Here is a 21,110-nt window from a genome sequence, read left to right on the forward strand (position 1 = left end):
GTGCGGGTAGTGGCGGCGTGGCTGTCTTACGCAGTGACCATCCAGATTGACCACTCCTTGCGTGTGCAATTGCGGAACAGCAATTGGAGATACTATCACAATTTATTCCACGTGCTTCTCAGCACCTTCAGCTCATATCTGTCATCTTCCGTTTGCTGACACTTTTATTTCTGTGTTTTTCAGGCATTTGGAGCAGCTGGACTTGGCAGCGACTACCCATTGGCTCAGTTTTTTGGCTGGGCACGTGCACTGCGATTGGCTGATGGTCCAGATGAGGTTCACAGAGCTGTGGTTGCCAAGCTTGAATTGAAACGTTGAGTGGATGCACGGAGATACCGAACACTGGGTGCTGATCTGGACAACCACTACAATCCTTTTGAGATTGATTTGATTTATAAGCTTTGCAATCGTGTCTATGAAACAACACTATTGCCATGATTTCTTTTTGAGCCAACCAAACCAATAACACAAATTATCTTAGTTTTCCTCTCCTCACAACTCGTACTCCTTCCAACTCTTTGCAACTCTCCATTCTCTGATCAAGAGTAGGTAAGAACTCCCTTCAAGCAATCAACTTGCACCAATCTTTCAGCGAGCTGCCAAGAGGCCTTGCTGCACTCAGCAATGAGTCACTGAGCCTGAAATATAAATTATAACTTGCTCCCTTGATCTGACAAGATTTCTGAAATGCCAGGTGAATGGATCCAAAATCAACTGATGTTGGATTTTCTGCTGTATCCATAGCAAAGTTGTCCAAAAATTAGCGACGATATTAGAAAAATTAACATTTAATTATTCAAATATTTAAACTTGTGAATGTAATTTTCATATTTCGCTTCCCTCTCTTCTTGAAGACACTGACTCCTTAACTTCCCAGGGAAGCAGGAATCCTCTGTTATCTCTCATAAGCAAATGAGAGGGCAAGAAATAGAAGATTATTCTGATAGGATCAGTTGGAGAGGGATGAGGGGAAGCTATTGTAGAGCATAAACAACGGCCAAAAATAGACACCTTGGGCAAATCTATTGTGCCTGTACTGTAGAGTTTATATAATTCAATGTAAGATTCCCTATCTGGTCTTTTTTCATGTGTGAGCATGGACCAGTCGGCTACTCACCGTGGCTCGAGTTGATCATGTTTTCATTCATGATTTTTTTCAACCAAGAACTGAACTTTTCTGAACTTAATCCAGAAAGTACCACTGTTAAAATGGTTCAGCTGCACACTGATTGAATCAGGTGAACTATTAAAGAATTCTGGTAGCTAGGCTCTAGTTCTAATCTGATGTTCTTTGGGTAATATATAGTGAAAGGTTCTAAAATCTACTCAGATAGAGCTTATTACACAATTCTATCTATATATAAAACAGATTGCGATCATTTGGAAAATAAAGGGAATCAAATTGATTTTATTTTTGATTGAAAATAAGTTTATGAAAAATGACATGCACTTTGTTTAGGCAGGTAACAAGTTAGCAGTTTTTTTATTGTTTTTAACTTTTCATTCCTCCTCTTTCTCCCCACTTCTCCATTTTAGAATGCAGTAACCTGCTAGACTGTCTCTAGTTCTCAGCACATTATTGGCCTTCACCAACCTATCTGATTGCCACCATGCACTGGGCACAAATATTCAGATATGTCCTTTCCATTGTGGGTCAGTAGATAATCATCAGGAATGGGAGTCTTTCTCTTCTCCGTTTCTAACTCAGTTGATGCTAAGGTTAGTTGTAGTCCCTAATGCCCAAGCCAACCTTGTTGCTTTACACCATGCTGCTGACTGAGCATTTATCCATAGGCTACAGCACAGCCGAGCTGAGGTTAGTCCTTAGCTGATGTTCATATAAGTGGGTGAGCAAGGATCAGTAGCTAACAGTTAAGAGCAGAAGCCCCCCCCCCCTCCTTCTCTCTTTCCCACCTAACCCAGTCGTGTTTAGGATAAATATGTTCTCAGCCAATAAATGTGGTCCCAGCTGAGATCAGCTCACTGGGAATGGAAGCTGGAACATTTCTTAGTCTGCTCGAGTCAATACCACACAAACAGCCACTGAACCAGTGAGTGAGCCACCTTACATTATAACTTGTCTTTAGCTTGTTAATAGTTACACCCTTTTCTGACACAAAAACCAACAGCTGCTGAAGATTTAGCAACTCTTAATTACTTTTCTAACATATACTTCAATTTTTATTTTTTAATCAACTGTTTGGAAATGAACATATTTGTATCTAGGGGAAGTTTATTTAATGAAATTATGGATATTAAATTTCAAACTGTATAATTCAAGATGAATAAAGTGCGATTATAGAGTTGATAATATGCAAGAACTGGATTGTGTTTAACACTGGACAATGATTCTCAAAAGCACAGATCAAATGAAAGGTAATTTGGAACTATTGATGGAGTGAGTTAACCTAGACTTTCTGATTGGACTGTATCTCTTACAGGTGTTATGATTCCAGCTGATGTTAGTACTGGAGATCCCGGAGTGAAACCTGGCTTGATAAATCCTAATTTTCTTTGTAGAAACTGGAGGTTACTGAACATATTCACAGCAGTCTGCCAGCGTACTTTGAATACAAAAAATAAAATGAGCTATATTACACTAGACAAAAAGTTTAGAAAGATTTCAATACAAATACCAGAAAATGATTCAAACTCACGCTACCCCTTTTATCCCAGCAATACCTTTACATGCACAAAACCTCAGTGAAGATTTACCACTGTCTCAAGACCAAGGGGCTGACTCAGGTCCAGACAGGGGTGTGATGGCCTAGTGGTATTATCTGTAGACTATTAATTCAGGAAACTCAGCTAATGTTCTGGGGATCTGGGTTCGAATTCCGCCACGGCAGACGGTGGAATTTGAGTTTATTAAAAAAAGTATCTGGAATTAAGAATTGACTGAAGACCATGAAATCATTGTCGATTGTCAGAAATACCCATCTGGTTCACAGATGTCCTTTAAGGAAGGAAATCTGCCGCTCTTACCTGGTCTGGCCTACATGTGAGTCCAGACCGCAGCAATGTGTTTGACTCTCAAATGCCCTCTGAAATGGCCTAGCAAGCCACTCAGTTCAAGGGCAACTAGGGGTGGGCAACAAATGCTGGCCCAGCCAGCAACGCCCACGTCTCACGAATGAGTGAAACAAGTTTTCTACCAGTAGATTTTGGAACATTTACTAGATGTTTTTCCCCTGCTGGTACCTCTCCCTGAGACATGCAAAAACCACAATCTAGACCCATTATTCCTACAACTTCAGAGTAAACACATAAGCTCCTTAAACTCAATTCCCCAGCAGACTTCCAGGATTTCTTATGAGAGAGCTTAGAACTTCTGCTTTTAATCTCTGGTAAACACATCCTGACAGATTGCCCATGTGTCTTTTTCTGTGTCCCTGGAACCCCGTCGCTGGCAACAGCACAGTTTTTCTACTTTTGTTTTTTCCCTAAATTCACTAAACTAAACCTTCTGTAACCCACCTCTTCACTTTAAGGGTTGTAAAACCTCATTAAAATGCATGTATACAAACAGGGCCTCCAGACTCCTCAGCATCCAACTCTCCTAAAACCTCTAAATGAAACTAGAACAATGTTTCACCCTTTCTGAACCCACAAATACCAATTAAACTTTAAAGTTATACATTGTTCCTAAAGACTGGACACAAAGATCTAACAGGCAGGTAAATTTAGTCATTTTTATGTTACTAGCTTTGCACTCTCTCTGGATGCTAAGTCATTCTCGCCGGTAAAAAGGGGCTGGGAGGATAATGATCCAATTTGCACCCAGCATGCTACACTGATCAACCGGAGTTGTGAGCCGGTAAGATCTCACCCATGATCTTTTAATCTAACCTACCAAACCTTTTCATAATCTTCAAAACCTCTATAAGGTCATCCCTCAGTCTTCTCTTTACTAACATATGTTGGCGGAATACGGACATTAGTCTAATGCTAACACAACTAAAGCAAAAGAAGTAGGCCCCCAACTTGTTCAATCTTTTCTGAAAGGCATAACCCCTCTGTTCTGATATCATTCACCATTTTTCACCTCCAAAACTTCTATACCTTTTTATAATGTGCAGAACAGGACTGGGCTAACCAAGGTTCTATACGAGTTTAATATAACTTTTTTTTCAATTACATCCCTCAACATGAATTCCAGTGCTTTGCTTTTCATGTTGCCTTTCAATGCTACTTTCAGTAATTGGTGTAACTTTACCTTCTGATCCCTCTGTTTCTGTATCTCATTCAGACATTCATTTATTTTCCAAGCATTTTGAGGCCTCTGTTTTTCCTACCGAAAGGTATCACTTAACCATCGCAATATTTGTTTGCTAATTACATGCCTATTCTGCATTTTTATTAATATCTCTTTGCTTTTCAACCTCTCTTTCCTTCTTTAAGATGCTCCTAAAATTTACCTGTTTGACCAGGCTTTTGGTTATGTCGTTATGCGGCTTGGTATCAAATTTTGTTTGCTAATGGATCTGTAAAGTGCCTTGGGTCTTTTATGTTGAAGGTGCTATGTAAATGCAAGTTGTTGGTCCTATGCTGTATGGTAGTCACAGACATCTTTGTGGGGATAGCACAACCAAGTAACCGCATTGTAAGTGTACCTACAACAAGAAATTGCAGTGATTCAAGGTGATAGCTCATCATCTTTAATTCCCAGGGGTTGTTAGTGATGGGCAATAAATACTAGCCTGGTCAGCAATTGTCCAAATCCCTTGAATGAATAAAAAAAACTTTCCCTGTTGCTCCAGATCCAAGATGAGCACTTCCTTTGGCTTTTGACAGGTACTAGGGGACATAGGTTTAAGGTAAAAGGGAGAAAGTTTAAAGGAGATGTAAGAGGCAAGTTTTTTTACACAGAGGGTGGTAAGTCCCTGGAATGCACTGGCACAGGTACAATAGCAATGTTTAAGAGGTATCCTGATTGATTCATGATTACAGTAAGAAGTCTAACAACGATGTGGAGATGCCGGCGTTGGACTGGGGTAAACACAGTAAGAAGTTTAACAACACCAGGTTAAAGTCCAACAGGTTTATTTGGTAGCAAAAGCCACTAGCTTTCGGAACAGGCTGTTCCTTCGTCAGGTGGGTGGGAGTTCTGATCACAAACAGGGCAGCGGATTCATGATTAGGCAGGGAATAGAGGGGCACGGACGCTAAGGTCTTTAGTTTAGAAAGACGACGTGTCGGTGCAGGCTTGGTGGGCTGAAGGACCTGTTCCTGTGTTGTACTGTTCTTTGTATGTGCCTAGGCCTGCAGAAACTATTGTTCACAGGTGAACCTAATCCAATCCTCACCTGACAATCAACAGAGATCATTGAATCAAAAACAGAAAACGCTGCAAAATCTTAGCAGGTCTGACAGCAGTTGTGAGGAGAGAATAGAGCCAACATTTCTAGATGAGTCTAGATGACCCTTCGTCAGAGATCATTGAATTATGATTTTCCTCCTTTTCCAAAAGGCACTCGGATCAGTTGTAGCACTCAGTTGTTAACTACACTGTTATCAGCTAACAAATTTGTTTATGTGCAGTTAGATAAAAATAAGTGAGATAGTGGGCAAACCACTGATTACATAGATTTGTATAGAATATACCTGAGAGAAACAGGCCCGCTAGTCTGCTGGTGTTTATGCTCCACGTGAGTCTCCTTCCATTCCAACTACCTCATCTCAGCTTTCCAAGCACGTCTTTCAGTACTTGTCTAGTTTGCTTTTGAAAGCCTCAATGCAAGGCAGAGAGAAGAAAAAGACAGAGGATGGAACAAATAGATGTGAAAAGAACAAAGATCTAAGTGTTAAGAAGAATTAAAGTAAAAATGATAGCAATTGACACCAGGTCAAATGTTGATTTTAAATATGGAGACTAATAGGTTTTTTAAAGGTGGGGCATATGGAAAAATGAGAACCTGTATATGGAGAAGGGTCACAGTTCAGTCACAAATTCATTAAATGGTGCAACATGTTTGAGGAGCTAAATGACTTCCACCGGTTCCCATGGTTGACAGGAAAGAAGTGAGATACAACACTAAGAATGTAGACCTATGTCTACATGTAGTCAAGATGGCATACAGCATGCTTGCCTTCATCGGCCGGCGCATTGAGTTTAAAAATTGGCAAGTCATGTTGCAGCTTTATAGAACCTTAGTTAAGCCACACTTTGAATATAGTGTTCAATTCTGGTCCCACACTACCAGAAGGATGTGGAGGCTTTGGAGAGGGTACAGAAAAGATTTACTAGGATGTTGCCTAGTATGGAGGGCATCAGCTATGAGGAGAGGTTGGAGAAACTTGGTTTGTTCTCACTGGAATGACGGAGGTTGAGGGGCGGCCTAATGGAGGTCTACGAGATTATGAGGGGCATGGACAGAGTGGATAGTCAGAAGCTTTTTCCCAGGGGGGGAAGAGTCAATTACCAGGGGCTACAGGTTTAAGGTGCGAGGGGCAAGGTTTAAAGGAGATGTACGAGGCAGATTCTTTACACAGAGGGTGGTGGGTGCCTGGAACCCGTTGCCAGGGGAGTAGTGGAAGCGGATACGGTAGTGACTTTTAAGGGGCATCTTGACAAATACATGAATAGGATGGGAATAGAGGGATATGGTCCCCGGAAGGGTAGGGGGTTTTAGTTAAGTCGGGCAGCATGGTCGGTGCAGGCTTGGAGGGCCCAAAGGCCTGTTCCTGTGCTGTAATTTTCTTTGTTCTTAAAATCAGAAAAGTAGAAAGAAAATAAGTGGTGCATTAAAGAACAATGTGACCAATAGATTGACAAGATGATTTGGTAGTGATTTCACTGATGAGGATGTAAGTTAGTACAACTCTACTGTCATCTTTCCTTTGATTCTACAATGTACAAAGGCTAATCAGGTGCAAGACCTCCTGCAGAAGCTCCCTGTTTCCACTTTGGCCATCCCTATCAGCCATGAAAAGTTGAATGTAAGGGAAGAATCCTCAACATTGTGCCTTTGAATACAGAGTGCACTGATATTGCAACTTTTTCTCATAAAGGTTACGTTGTGATTTCTTAGAGCAAGGCAGATTGCCTAATTAAGGGTAGAACAGAGGGAATTTGACTTTTAACAGATGAGTTGTTTGGTGTGATTAACCTGGACTCGACTAACCCACTTGGTCCCAGTGATAAAAGGATGGTGTCCCAAGAGCAAGAACCCATCATCTATTACTATCAAATTTATATTTTCATTTTGACACTTAAAATTAATCAATAAAAGTTCTGAATTAAATTAGTTTCGGACTGACTTAAGAACTAAGAGGCACACTGTTGAACTGTGTTGTGAGGCTGAACTCCAAATGAACTACATCTCCCATGGTGCGTCGCGGGCATCTGGCGGAAGTTGAGTGACGGATTCCGGGGAGTTCTATACCACGGAGACCCGGATGCTAGGCCCTTCCTTTTGAGCAAAGGTAAGAATGGCGGTGTCTTTGCGCTGAGGACTGGGCTGAAAATCGGTTTCCATCGGAGCCGGGAAGCTTCGTACACATCCAGCGCCGCAAGGACAGAACGGCAGAGAGTGTTAGCTGCTCGGATGAGTCTATATTTGTAGTCGAGGCGTATGTTTGATGATGTTTGTGGGTCATTTTGTTGGAGGCAGCAGGGCACGGTGCCATTTCAGGCGAGATGCGCTGTAATGGCGGTTCCCGAATCTCGTGCGGAATTCTCGGCGGGGTGGGGGGAGGGAATGGAAAAGGAGTTGGGAGAACTTGGGAGCAGTGCACGGGTGGCACAGTGGGTTCGCACCACTGCCTCACAGCGCCCGGGACCCGGGTTCAACTCCAGCCTCGGGTGTTTGGTGTGGAGTTTGCACGTTCTCTCCGTGTCTGCATGGGTTTCTTCCGGGCGCTCCAAAGATGTGTGGGTTAGGTGGGTTGGCAATGCTAAATTGCCCTTAGTGTCAGGGGAGAAGTTGGGGAGTTAGAAATCATAGAAACCCTACAGTGCAGAAGGAGGCCATTCGGCCCATCGAGTCTGCACCGACCACAATCCCACCCAGGCCCTACCCCCACATATTTACCCGCTAATCCCTCTAACCTACGCATCCCAGGACTCAAAAGGGGCAATTTTTAACCTGGCCAATCAACCTAACCCACACATCTTTGGACTGCAGTTGCAGGGATAGGGCCTGGGATTGTGTCATGAAGGCTCAATGGGCCGAATAGCCTCCTTTTGCACAATAGGGATCCTGTGATTCTAGTTAAACAGTGTGAGTGCTGAGTTTAGGAATGGCCCATGCACATGTCCTTAGCACTCCCAATGTGATGAGTATGAATTCCCTGGAGTAGGAATTTCGCTGGCCTAGTATAGACTCTTACATTTATTCAATTGGAGTTGAAATCAGTTTCTCCAAATTAATTCTGAAAATATCTGAATAATATTAATCCCGGGAGGGGGAGGTTAGTCTGTTTTGCAATGTGTTAGTTCAGTGAACTTCCCCATGCCATTTGTACAATTATTTCATTCCAATTTTCATCCTGAATAATCATTGACTCTGGAATTCTGATGTGTTGATTATTGATTTGCTATCATCCAATACATTTTGGGTCAGTAGTAACTGCTAATGTAATCTCACATTGTCTAGACATTTGACTTGAACTTTTGAGGTATATGGAGTAACATGTTTTAGTTAGACAAGTGGCTTTAAAAATATTTTTTGCATGGAATAGATAGTATTATATCAGTTAATTCCAACACAGTAAGCTGAATGTACAAAGCAGTGACAACCCTCTGCATGCATAATCTAGATGTGGAGATGCCGGCATTGGACTGGGGTAAACACAGTACGAAGTCTCACAACACCAGGTTAAAGTCCCAACAGGTTTATTTGGTAGCAAAAGCCACTAGCTTTCGGAGCGCTGCTCCTTCATCAGGTAAGTCACATAATGAAGGAGCAGCGCTCCGAAAGCTAGTGGCTTTTGCTACCAAATAAACCTGTTGGACTTTAACCTGGTGTTGTGAGACTTTGTACAATCTAGGACACAGGTTGAATTTATCCATCCCTGTAGATCATAAATTTTCCTTCTAGATTGTTCTCTTCGTCACCTCTAATATTCATATTTTAGATGGGAGTCTTCGAGTCTGACAATTTGATTCAGGGTTTGCTTACTCGGTTGTGTGTGTTTTAATGTGTTCCATTTTCAAAGTGCTAGACACCTTGCATCACTAAGTATCTTGATACAGGATTGCTTTAATGCATCCGAAGGGTTTACTGAGCACATTGGAGTCTAACTGCTGCATATCATGTACAGGCTGTAAAGTGTAACTTTTTTGCTTGGCAGATGGCAGATGAGAAGAAGGAAACGGTGGCAGAAGGAGAAAAGCAGCCAAAGAAACCACGTCGCCATGCTAGCCGCAACCCTGTGCTGGCCAGGGGCATTGGCAGATACTCCCGCTCTGCCATGTATGCTAGGAGAGCCATGTACAAGCGCAAGTACAAAACTCTTGAGACCAAGGTAAGGAAAGGGAAGATCTGCAAAGTACCCTAAAAGTTTGAGAATGTGTGCCAGTGTAATAATCTGTGATGGAGCAAAGTTGCCTAATAAGATTTGAGTTTGAATTGTTGGGACATGTGATGTTTGTGCAGTTCTGTACATTTGAGTGATGCTGATTATTGTAAGAGGTTGGCTTTTATGAGTAATGAAGCAAAGTTAATAGCTTGCTTCATCTCTTTTCAGATCGAGAAGAAATTGAAGGAAAAGGCTCCCTTTTCGATCACCAAGCCTGTTGGAGGAGACAAAAATGGTGGTACCCGTGTCGTCAAAGTCCGCAAAATGGTAACCGTGTCCCTCTTCAAATTATAGAAATGTTTTGGGAGAGGAAGAATATAGGGTTCATTTTGACTGTTGGGTCTTTTTAAATTGAGACACTTGGAACTTTCATAGAAGCATACAGTTGCTATAGTGCAGAAGCAGGCCGTTCAGCCCATCGAACCTGCACACCTGCAATCCCACCTGGACCCTGTTCCTTTAATCCCGCGTATTTACCCTGCTAGTCCCCCTAATTGGCTATTTAACGTAATCAATTCACCTAACCTGCACATTTTTGGAGTGTGGGAGGAAACCGGAGCAGCTGAAAATCCATGCAGACACGGGAGAAAATGGAAACTCCACACTGAAAACTACCCGAGGCTGGAATTGAACTCATGTCCCTGGTGCTGAGGCAGTAGTGCTAACCATTGTGCCACCCAATGTTCATGATGTTCCCCAGTGATTTATATTTCTCCCAGATAAGTTTAATGTGCCATAACACCAGTTCTATGTGATTTGATTTTTTTTATTTTATTGTGAGAGTCATAGAGGTTTACAGCATAGAAACAGGCCCTTCGGCCCAACTTGTCCAAGCCACCCTTTTTTTTTTTTTACCCCTAAGCTAATCCCAATTACCTGCATTTGGCCCATATCCCTCTAAACCCATCGTACCCATGTAACTATCTGAATGCTTTTTAAAAGACAAAATTGTACCCGCCTCTACTACTACCTCTGGCAGCTTGTTCCAGACACTCACCACCCTCTGTGTGAGAAAATTGCCTCTCTGGACACTTTTGTATCTCTCACCTTGAACCTATGCCCTCCAGTTTTAGACTCCCCTACCTTTGGGAAAAGATATTGACTATCTAGCTGATCTATGCCCTCGTTATGTTACAGACCTCTATAAGATCACCCCTCAGCCTTCTATGCTCCAGAGAAAAAAGTCCCAGTCTATCCAGCCTCTCCTTGTAACTCAAACCATCAAATCCCAGTAGCATCCTAGTAAATCTCTTCTGCACTCTTTCTAGTTTAATAATATCCTTTCTATAATAGGGTGACCAGAACTGTACACAGTATTCCAAGTGTGGCCGTACCAATGTCTTGTACAACTTCAACAAGACGTCCCGACTCCTGTATTCAATGTTCTGACAGATGAAACCAAGCATGCCGAATGCCTTCTTCACCACTCTGTCCACCTGTGACTCCACTTTCAAGGAGCTATGAACATGTTCCTTTAGACCTCTTTGTTCTGTATTGTATTGTCACATGTATTAGTATACAGTGAAAAGTATTGTTTCTTCCGCACTATACAAAGCATACCGTTCATAGAGAAGGAAAGGAGAATGTAGTGTTACAGTCGTAGCTAGATAATAGAGAAAGATCAACTTAACGCGTGGTAGGTTCATTCAAAAGTCTGACGGCAGCAAGGAAGAAACTGTTTTTGAGTCGGTTGGTGCGTGACCTCAGACTTTTGTACCTTTTCCTGATGGAAGAAGGTGGAAGAGAGAATGTCCGGGGTGCGTGGGGTCCTTGATTAAGCTGGCTGCTTTTCCCCGAGGCAGTGGGAAGTATAGACAGAGTCAATGAATGGAGAGCTGGTTTGAGTGATGTTGAGAGTTGCCTGGGTTCTTGACGTTCTTGTTTCCAAATGACATTCCTATGAATACTGTGGGGCAATAATAGGTTAACAGAACCTCTGTTCTGCCAAAAGCTTGGTGATTTTTTTTTTTCAGTTGATCTCTTGCGGTTAATCCATAGTTTTACTAAATACCTAATCTCAGCTAGGCGGCGGGTGTAGTAAGTGAGCTTGGGGTTCTCAGTCCTTTTTGCTGTCCAGCAAATGTCGGTTGAAGACTGGCTTGTGTGATGGAAACTGCGAGCAGGTGGTGCTCGTGAAGCAGTGAAGAATCAAGGTGTTCAAAATGAGGGTGTCCGACAAATTTGGTCAGGAAATGCAAAAACTAAATTCCAATTTAATTTTATCGAATTTGAATGGACTTCCCTTGCATTAAGTTGATCTTTCTCTACACCCTAGCTATGACTGTAACACTACATTCTGCGCTCTCTCGTTTCCTTCTCTATGAACGGTATGTTTTGTCTGTATAGCAGCAAGAAACAATACTTTTCACTATGTTAATACATGTGACAAGAAATCAAATAAGCAATGTCAGTTGGAGTTAAGCTGTAGAATTTTTGGTAGCAGTTAGCTGATTGCACAGCAGAATTAAAAGTTTCTTCTTGTATTTATAAAAAAAAAGAAACATGCAATCACCACTGAAACTTTTCAATGTTAACTGCTTACTGGTGACTACACTGCACAATACTTCAATATGTTGGTCGTCTTTGTTTTTGCAGCCACGATATTACCCCACTGAAGATGTCCCTCGAAAAAGGATTAGCCACGGTAACAAACCTTTCAGCCAGCATAAGAGACGCCTGCGTGCATCCATCACTCCAGGAACAGTGCTTATCATGCTGACCGGTCGCCACAGGTGTAAGGTAAGTGGGCTATGGCTTGACTGGTCATTGACAGTGCTTTGTCTTCATATCTGTGACTGTACAGTGAAAGAGATGGATGGGATAGTTATTGCAGTACAGAAGGAGGCCTACTGAATCCACGTGGACTCTTTAGCCCCATTTCCTTTCTTTGCCACCTACTCTCAATTTGTCCTGACACCGTCAAAGAGATTGTTGCACACGAATCCGCCAGGTCCCTCTGTCCCTGCACGTTATTTAGATCTGTGTGCCGTGAATTTTTATATTGTCTCTCTCTGTTCTTTCTGCCAAAATGCATCACTTCACACTTCTCTGTATTAAATTCCATCTGTCACTTGTCTGCCCATTCTGCTCACCTATTTATGTCTCGTTGCAGTCCAGGAGTATCCTTCTCACTGTTTGCTACGCCTCCAAGTTTGGTATCATTGTTAGATTTGCTCTATGGTTTATTTTAATATTCAGATCATTTATTTATCAAAAAGGCAGAGCCATTCCAGTCTGAGAAAATTACCACTTACTGCAACTTTCTGTTCTTAAGCCAATTTTTTCCCCAAGCTGACACTGACCCTCCTGTTCTATGGGCCTCAATCTTGTTGTCCAGCCTTTTATGTGATACTTTGTCAAACACTCTCTCAAAATCCATACAGGCAACATTTACTGCCTTCCCCGCAACCTTTTCTGTTACTTCATCAAAAATGTCAATTCAATTAGTCACACTCGATCTGCCTTTTACAAATCTTGCTCTCTTTAAGTAACCCCAGACCTCTCCAAGTGCCTGTTTGTTGTTTCTAAAACTTTGCCCATCATTGATTTTAAACTGACCTGTTCTTGTGCCCTTTCTTGCATAAAGCTGTCTCATTTGCCACTCTCCGATTCTCTAGCACCTCCCTTGTCTCTAGGGCAGATTTGAAGAAGACGGCAAGCCCTTCTGTGATTTCCACTCCTGTTTTCTTTCAGCAACCTGCGATGTAACACATCCAGACCAGGCAACTTACCTACTTTCTAATGCATCCTGCTGATCAACTTCACCCTGTCCATTGCCTATTATCTTGAGGTTTCCACATATACTTTGTCAGCATCCTCTTCCTTAGTAAAGACCAATACAAAAAATGACAGCTTTGCCCTATATCTAAGCCTATATCACCCTCTTTGTCCTTAATAGGCCTCAACCTGTCTCTTTACTATCCACTTACGATTTGCATGCCGGTGGAAGATGCTTGGATTCCCTTTTATGCTAATTGCCATTTGTCCTCACTCTCTCTTTGCTAACCTTTGTTGTCAGCTTCACATTTTGTATTTGACTACATTCTTGCTTGAAAAATGCACCTGACATGCATCATGTATCCTGTTTCTGTTTCATATTCTCCATCTCCCTTGCCATCCTTGGAGCACTGGCTTTAGTTGCCCCCCCCCACCGGCCAACTTGTTTAATGAGACTGCTTCTTGCATCTGGAGGACAAAGGGGAGCTTCTGTTAACAAATATAGCTTTTCTCCTAATATCTGGGATAATTTTTGATTAAAGATTGATTATTGACTCCTTTCCTTTGCAGCGCGTGCTTTTCCTGAAGCAGCTCGGCAGTGGCCTGCTACTGACCACTGGTGAGTAAAGTTCCTTTTAATGTTTTCACGTAAAATTTTATCTGCCAGAGGAGACGGGAAACAGATGTATGCTTTTTGTTCAATAATACTTGTATGTATATTGCAGCTGGCAGGTGTTTTTTCCAAGTCTTTTGTTTGGGGAATTTTGTATGTGCTCATGTTCATAATTACAGTTTCCATTTCTGCAGACAAACATACCAACTTATAAGATATTTTACAAGCTTAAGCCTTGTGAATAATTCTGCCCACATTTTGCCGCCTTGAAAGCTTGTCACACAATTTTCCTTTACACTGTTTGCATGTGAAGTGGTGCAAAGATAACATCTCCTCAGCAGATATTACAGCAAGTAATGGTTTTGATTCCACTCTTTGCCACTTTGAATTATTAGTCTGTATGTCAATTTCTAATTGCACAGAGGCACAGAAATAAGAACAATCTTTGGGCCAGATTTTTATCTTGGTACTGCATGCTCGAGCATCATTGAGGCATATTGTAATGCAACGTTTATTTAAAATATTCGCAGCTTGACCATGTTTGCGTGGATCTTTGTGTTGCTTTTCGGTTTGACATATTTGCTAGTCTGGGTTATCTCTGATTCCTCTGATGCTTGTTGTAGGTCCTCTGGCCCTCAATCGTGTTCCACTACGTAGAGTTCATCAGAAATTTATCATTGCAACATCTACAAAGATTGACCTGTCAACTGTGAAAATCCCCAAGCATCTGACTGACTCCTACTTCAAGAAGAAGAGGCTGCGCAGGCCAAAGCACCAGGAGGGCGAGATCTTTGACACTGAGAAAGAGGTTAGAGGCTGCACTGTACTTTAGTATTCCCGCTCACTTGTGTCATTCATAGTATATGGTGGCTACTTTATTCAGAATTTTCAAAATTGAATTATTTTTGTCTCCCGTTCTTCCTAAAGGCTTCCCATCTTGCCCACAGAATGGCTACATCATTAAATGAGGCCATTCAGCCTATTGTGTCCATGCTGGCTCTCTCAGCTACTCGTCCAGCCCCCTCCGTGTCCTGTTTTATTTCTTCAGAAGGCCTGGTTGAGAAAGTGGGCTGACATTTTGCACTTGCTGCCTTAATGATGTTCCTCTGCTTGTGGTTTGGAATTGCATTTGAGTGATTTTAAACCTCGGGTTATTTGTCGCTTTGCTCCCTCTCTTGCCAGTAACGGTTGTATATGGTTAAGTACTCCTCAATGTGTGCGATTTGATGTTTCTCATCCCCCAATACTGCAGCTTAAATTGCCAAACCCATGTAGTATGGCCTAGCTCCGTGTCGGCTGGAATATGTTGCTGCCAGACAGCAGCAAGAAAGTGGAAAATTCAGAATGTTTTGCTGATCTTGGCAAGGGGGGGAGGGGGGCGGGTTTCATGTGTTTTGTGTTTTTGTCAGCTGTCAGTACATAAGTTCCAAAATGATACGGTGCTGGGTGTGCTCTCAAAGCTACTTCGCTGATTGTTATATTGGAAATTTGATGGGTCTGTTATGTATTCAGCTGATTTATTTGCAGTGAAAGGGAATGGCAATTTGAAATATTATATTCCACGGGACATGCTTTTACAAACCACTGGGATTTTCTCCCAAAGGTGGCTTGTGCTGATGTGTGGTTGCGTGTATGTAGCTAATCCTCTGACCTCACCAGTTGAGAGTTTGGGAGTTTGCTTCTGTCCTTCCTTAAACACAAACTTTGGGGCGTGCGTCACCAGTAAGTGTCAGTTGTGGTTCAATTGGTTGAGAGTTCAAGTCGCAATCCAGGGACTTGAGCGCAAAGTTCCAGGCTGACACTTCAATGCAGTATAATGCTTCATTTACTGATGAGACATTAAAATCTACGCTCTTGTGTCGTGGGATCTTTTATGTCCCAGAGATCTCCCTGGTGTTCCGGTGAATAATATTCCTCCATCGTCACAAGAAAATCTGGTCGTTATCATATTTGATTTAACGGCACGGTAGCACAGTGGTTAGCACTGCTGCTTCACAGCTCCAGGGACCTGGGTTTGATTCCCGGCTTGGGTCACTGTCTGTGTGGAGTTTGCACATTCTCCTCATGTCTGCGTGGGTTTCCTCCGGGTGCTCCGGTTTCCTCCCACAGTCCAAAGATGTGCAGGTTAGGTTGATTGACCATGCTAAAATTGCCCTTGGTGTCCTGGGATGCGTAGGTTGGAGGGATTAGTGGGTAATTATGTAGGGATATGGGGGTAGGGCCTGGGTGGGATTGTGGTCAGTGCAGACTCGATGGGCCGAATGGCCTCTTTCTGTGCTGGAGGGTTTCTAAGTTCTAAAGTGCGGGTACCTGATATGATTGCTAGGGGTGCAAGCTACACTCTGTGTCAGAAGTTGACTTCAACGATGATGTGGCACAATTTTTGCTTGCTATAGTAACAGTCACAGCCCAGTGAGTAGTCTGCATTTCATGAGACTTACTGTCGGGTTTTTATTGACTGACAAAGACTGATTAATCCCAGTGGCTTGAGAATGGTAGATTAGAATGATTTGGATCTGAAAATGTCACCATCATATAAACCAATCTCTGAGGAAGAGGGGTGCTTGAACTTGTACACTTAAGATGGGTTGTACCAATGAAGCAAAAATGGGCCATTTGAGTATTTTACTTCTATTGGCAGCTGTCCTAGTGATGTTTTTTAAAAATTAGAGCAGATCTTGCATGTGTCTCCAATGTAGTTTTAGCCTGATTTCAGTGGTATCTTCATCAGAAAATTGTAGATTGAAGTCTTGGTGTGCGCTGACACTTCAACAGCACTACGCTGATCTGAAAGCCCCATGTCATTTATTTCATTATATGTGGGACCTTACTGTGCTGCTACATTTCCCAAATTACAGTTTTGTTCTTTATATAATTAGCCTGCACTAGATTGGGAATTAATATTAAAAACAATGCTGGAGACACTCAGCTGGTCTGGCACCATCTGTGGAAAGAGAAATGGCTAATGTTGAATAACTCTTCAAGCCAGTTTTAGTAATGTGTATTGCATCAAGTTGGTAAATTAAAATCAGTGGCAGCTATCCGTTTCGTAAGGCAAAACCATTGTCATACAAAACAGAAGACGACCATTGATTGCATTAATTTAATTTAACTATTTTGGAAAATGACCTTTACTGACTTAAGGAATCGGTTTAAAAATTACCATGTGGAGGAAATTTTCCAGGACTTGAGAACAACCAGAAATGGCTTCAGGTGCAACGTTGTTGGTTTTAGGAAAATGGATTATATATTACAACCTGCCATTGTTTAAGAACCAATCCCAGGCACCTCTAGTAACCTCGTCTGTGTTCAGGTGGCCAACAAAGATATGAACAGGATACTATTGAGCATGTGACACATGACTGCAAATTTGCCACAAACCCCACAAAATTGGATTGCAATCATTTTTGTGGAATTAATCCATTCTCCAGTTTTAGATAGTCAACACATTTTAAACCCTCGACCCTCTGTTGCTCAACCTTGCTTTCCTCCTTTACCATACTCCTTAAAAACTACTTTTGATTATCTGCACTAACATGGGGCAGCACGGTAGCACAGTGGTTAGCACTGTTGCTTCACAGCTCCAGGGACCTGGGTTCGATTACCGGCTTGGGTCACTGTCTGTGTGGAGTTTGCACATTCTCCTCGTGTCTGCGTGGGTTTCCTCCGGGTGCTCTGGTTTCCTCCCACAGTCCAAAGATGTGCGGGTTAGGTTGATTGGCCATGCTAAAATTGCCCCTTAGTGTCCTGGGATGCGTAGATTAGAGGGATTAGTGGGTAAAATGTGTAGGGATATGGGGGTGGGGCCTGGGTGGGATTGTGGTCGGTGCAGACTCGATGGGCCGAATGGCCTCTTTCTGTACTGTAGGGTTTCTATGATTCTATGAACATCTTACGTGGCTCAAGTTCAAAATAGTTGTGCACAAAAAAAATCAGTTCAACGCAATGCATGATTACTTTACAAAGTTGCTGTTGCTCTGACATTCTTCTCTCTTCACAGAAATATCAGCTAACAGAACAGCGGAAGGAAGACCAGAAAACTGTGGATTCCCAAATCCTGCCCATTATTAAACAGACCCCACAGCTCCGTGGCTATCTCCGCTCCATGTTCTGTCTGTCCAAAGGCGTTTATCCACATAAATTAATCTTTTAAGCAAGCTGTAAAGAGAGACACTTATTAAAATTGGGATTTCAACACTTATGGTTTTGTTTGTGTACGTGATTCAAAACTAAGAATCTAACCAATTTTTTCAGGCATTGAGCAAATGTTTACAGTGGAATATGTAGTTGAAGCTCTTTCTGTGTCGCAGTCTGTGGTTGCAGTGCATTACTCTTATCTGTACTTTTATTTCTTGTATATGTTTTAATTTCTTGCCTGGGGGTTTGTAAAAACTGCATCTAAATTGGAATGAGCATAGATTTAAATATGTGGCCCTGAATTCCATGGTCCTTAGAAACAAACTCGGGCATTAGGTTGCAGCATTGTGTCTGTTAAATTACTGTTTTTCACTGTTCTTGTGTTGAGTTAATTTTTGCAGGACTAAATTCATCGGCAAAGTTAGAGCAATATACACCGACTTGGAAGTCCATTGTATTGGAAAACTATTTCTAGTTTTTCTTTAAACAACTTTAAATTTTCTATCAACTGTGACTGTGGAGGCCAGGTCATTGAGTATCTTTAAGACAGAGATAGGTTCTTAGGGAATCAAGGGTTATGGGGAAAAGGCAGGAGAATGGGGATGAGAAAAATATTAGCCATGATTGAATGGCGGAGCAGACTCGATGGGCCCGAGTGGCCTAATTCTGCTCCTATGCCTTATGGTCTTGTATCCTGTGGCATTGAACAGGATCAAGTCCAAGTGTGGTTATCTTATGTGGTGCAAGTTGAGGGTGGGAAATATTTGAACCAGGCTGTAGAGATGCAAGGTAAGGAGCAAGAGATTTAGAGGGGTTTTGAGGGAAAACGTTTCACCTGAGGGTGATTAGAATCTGGAATTCACTGCCTGAAAGGGTGGTAGAGGTGGGACCCCTCAATAGTTAAGCATTTAGATGAACACTTGAAATGCCATAACATAGCAAATGGGATTCAAATAGGCTGGAAAAATCTCAGGCCTGCCAGCATCTGTGGGGAGGGAAAGCCAATGTTTTGAGTCAGGATGACCATTCCTCAGGTGCTTGGCAGCTGATGCAGACATGAGGGACCTGTGTGTTGTAAACTTCTGACACACGTAACTATGCAACTGTACCAACTACCTGGGGGTTCATGGGGATTCTGCATTCAGCAGATAACATCCAAAGGAAACAATTCTTGAGGAGTAATCTTTGGTACTGCAACAAAAGTATTATAGGTTACCAAAATTTGTTTACCCAATCCTGAAGTTTGGATTCTTATATACTGAGGAGTATAAATAAGACGTGAGCAATTGTGAGGCATGCTGCATGAATCAGTATGGGTAACATTGATTCCCAGTGTCAGCCTTATTAGAGATTTGGAATGGGAATCACCACAGCAAAGAAAAAATAGGAAGACCGTGTTCTACAAAATAAGGAATAGACTGATGAGAATTGATAGTAACAAGCACCTGGTGCCCTCTGCCAATGACAAAACGTGAGGTAGCCATCCAGACAAACTACAAAGAACATTTGTTTCCTAGACACCGCCGAACAATCTTTTTCAAGAAAAACTGGACAAGCTGTTAAAGGAAATAGTTACAGGCCAAGCACTGAAATAAAAAAGGTCCAGCGTATCCAAACCACCATCTCTAGATCATGCCTGGTTTATATGTGCTATAAGAAGTCTCACAACACCAGGTGAAAGTCTCAATAGGTTTATTTGGTAGCAAAAGCCACTAGCTTTCAGAGTGCTGCTCCTTCGTCAGATAAGTGGGAGAAGTCCCACTTACCTGACGAAGGGGCAGCGCTCCAAAAGCTCATGGCTTTTGCTACCAAATAAACCTGTTGGACTTTAACCTGGTGTTGTGAGACTTCCTGCGTTTACCCTAGTCCAATGCCGGCAGCTCCACATTACATGCGCTACCCACGTAACTTGGTGAAATGCAGATCTTAGTTGATGCAGACACTGAGCATGATGTGGCGATACTGGGGTAGGCACAGCAAGAAATGTCACAAGACCAGGTTAAAGTCCCAACAGGTTTATTTGGAATCACGAGCTTTCGGAGCGCTGCTCCATCAGATGAGTCACCCTGTTGGACTTTAACCTGGTAAGGAGAATTCTTACAATTAAAGCAGAATAAGCAATTTGGCATTTGAAGCAGGCCAACGTTTTTGTGCCGGATGAAGGATCTATGGCAGGACGCTGGGGATGGGAAATAGAGTGAACGGGGGTGCGCTCAACAGGTTAGGCAGCAGCGGCTCCGGAGCCACGGGGTAACTGCAGCGCCTCTCAGCTGACTGACCTCTGGCGTGCCACGTGCGCCGCCGGGACCCGACATCCGGTTGTCGCGCGCGGCATGACGTAAGACCTGGCGGTGACTTCCGGCCGCGAGGCGGGTCTGTGATGGCGCAGCGGGAGGTGAGTGACCTGGCGGGCGGGGGAGGAGGGCGGCGGCAGCAGCTGGAGCTCGGCCGGTGTTTTGGGCTTTACTGAAGGGAACGGGTGCAGATTCAGACCCGGAGTTGAAGGTCCGGCGCTGTTAGAATTTGAACTCTTCAGATCTCTTACGAAGGGGACGTTTAGGTGGTTTAAACTCCCGAAGCGAACCCCCCCCCCTCACACTGCTCCCAGATCCAGGCTTCTTCCTAGTCTGTCACCTCAAAAACAAATCCCACCGTCTGCTCCTCACAAACTTCTTTTTTTTGGCTCTGACCCCCCCCAACCCTCCTCGAGCTCCATCCAACTTTCCACTTCAGTCAGTGCATCCCCAGCAATGACTTCTCCCTTCCCGTCCCATCTCTTGAGGTAGTCCCAAGATCAAAGGTTCGCAGACTTTATTAATCGCATACCATCTTCTGGAGTCGCCTGTGTTCCCCACGCCAGCACGCAAGTTTAAACTTTTAACTTTGTGCAGAGCTTGGGCTTTAACGAAGTGCACAAATTAAAATACACGTGCCCAATTTGAGCAATGTCTGAGGAGCACTGCTTGCCATTATTGTGATGGATGAGATTGTATGTTGAAGCATTTATGCATAATGTTTTCAGTGATGGATGATGGTTTTGAGCTGTAAGTTGTTTCATGTGGATGCTGGCAATACTTTGATTTCATCCCAGAAAGTGTCAAATTCCACACAGATAAATTAC

General features: G+C 42.8%; 3 protein-coding genes across 7 annotated transcripts in view; all 3 read left to right on the top strand.

Moving 5' to 3' along the window:
- LOC144502910 (acyl-CoA dehydrogenase family member 10-like) overlaps window positions 1-2,301 on the top strand; it is a 64,318-nt gene extending 62,017 nt beyond the window's left edge. For both annotated transcript variants that reach the window (XM_078227322.1, XM_078227323.1), the window contains exon 21: window positions 184-2,301. In XM_078227322.1, the coding sequence (XP_078083448.1) occupies window positions 184-318 (135 nt within the window). In that variant the 3' untranslated portion in view covers window positions 319-2,301. The remainder of the gene's footprint in view (window positions 1-183) is intronic.
- A 5,036-nt stretch (window positions 2,302-7,337) lies between these two features.
- rpl6 (ribosomal protein L6) lies at window positions 7,338-18,053 on the top strand. Of its 3 annotated transcripts, none has more exons than XM_078227327.1 (7): window positions 7,338-7,425; window positions 9,295-9,468; window positions 9,691-9,789; window positions 12,118-12,261; window positions 13,810-13,858; window positions 14,476-14,660; window positions 17,853-18,053. In XM_078227327.1, the coding sequence occupies exons 2-7, from the start codon at window positions 9,295-9,297 to the stop codon at window positions 18,003-18,005; spliced, it is 804 nt and encodes a 267-aa protein (XP_078083453.1). In that variant the 5' UTR covers window positions 7,338-7,425; the 3' UTR covers window positions 18,006-18,053. The 3 variants fall into 3 exon arrangements, with proteins under 3 accessions (XP_078083453.1, XP_078083451.1, XP_078083452.1); XM_078227325.1 differs by having other exon boundaries at window positions 7,397-7,534; XM_078227326.1 differs by having other exon boundaries at window positions 7,404-7,572.
- Window positions 18,054-20,172: 2,119 nt separating this feature from the next.
- Window positions 20,173-21,110, top strand: part of LOC144502913 (transmembrane protein 248) — a 33,299-nt gene continuing 32,361 nt past the window's right edge. The window contains exon 1 of one of the 2 annotated variants that reach the window (XM_078227328.1): window positions 20,173-20,384. The gene's annotated coding sequence lies outside the window, so the exon portion shown is untranslated. Of the gene's footprint in view, window positions 20,495-21,110 lie in introns of both variants that reach the window. The other variant, XM_078227329.1, reaches the window with a different exon arrangement.

Source organism: Mustelus asterias, chromosome 13 (genome assembly GCF_964213995.1).
Source record: "Mustelus asterias chromosome 13, sMusAst1.hap1.1, whole genome shotgun sequence".
Taxonomy (NCBI): Eukaryota; Metazoa; Chordata; class Chondrichthyes; order Carcharhiniformes; family Triakidae; genus Mustelus; species Mustelus asterias.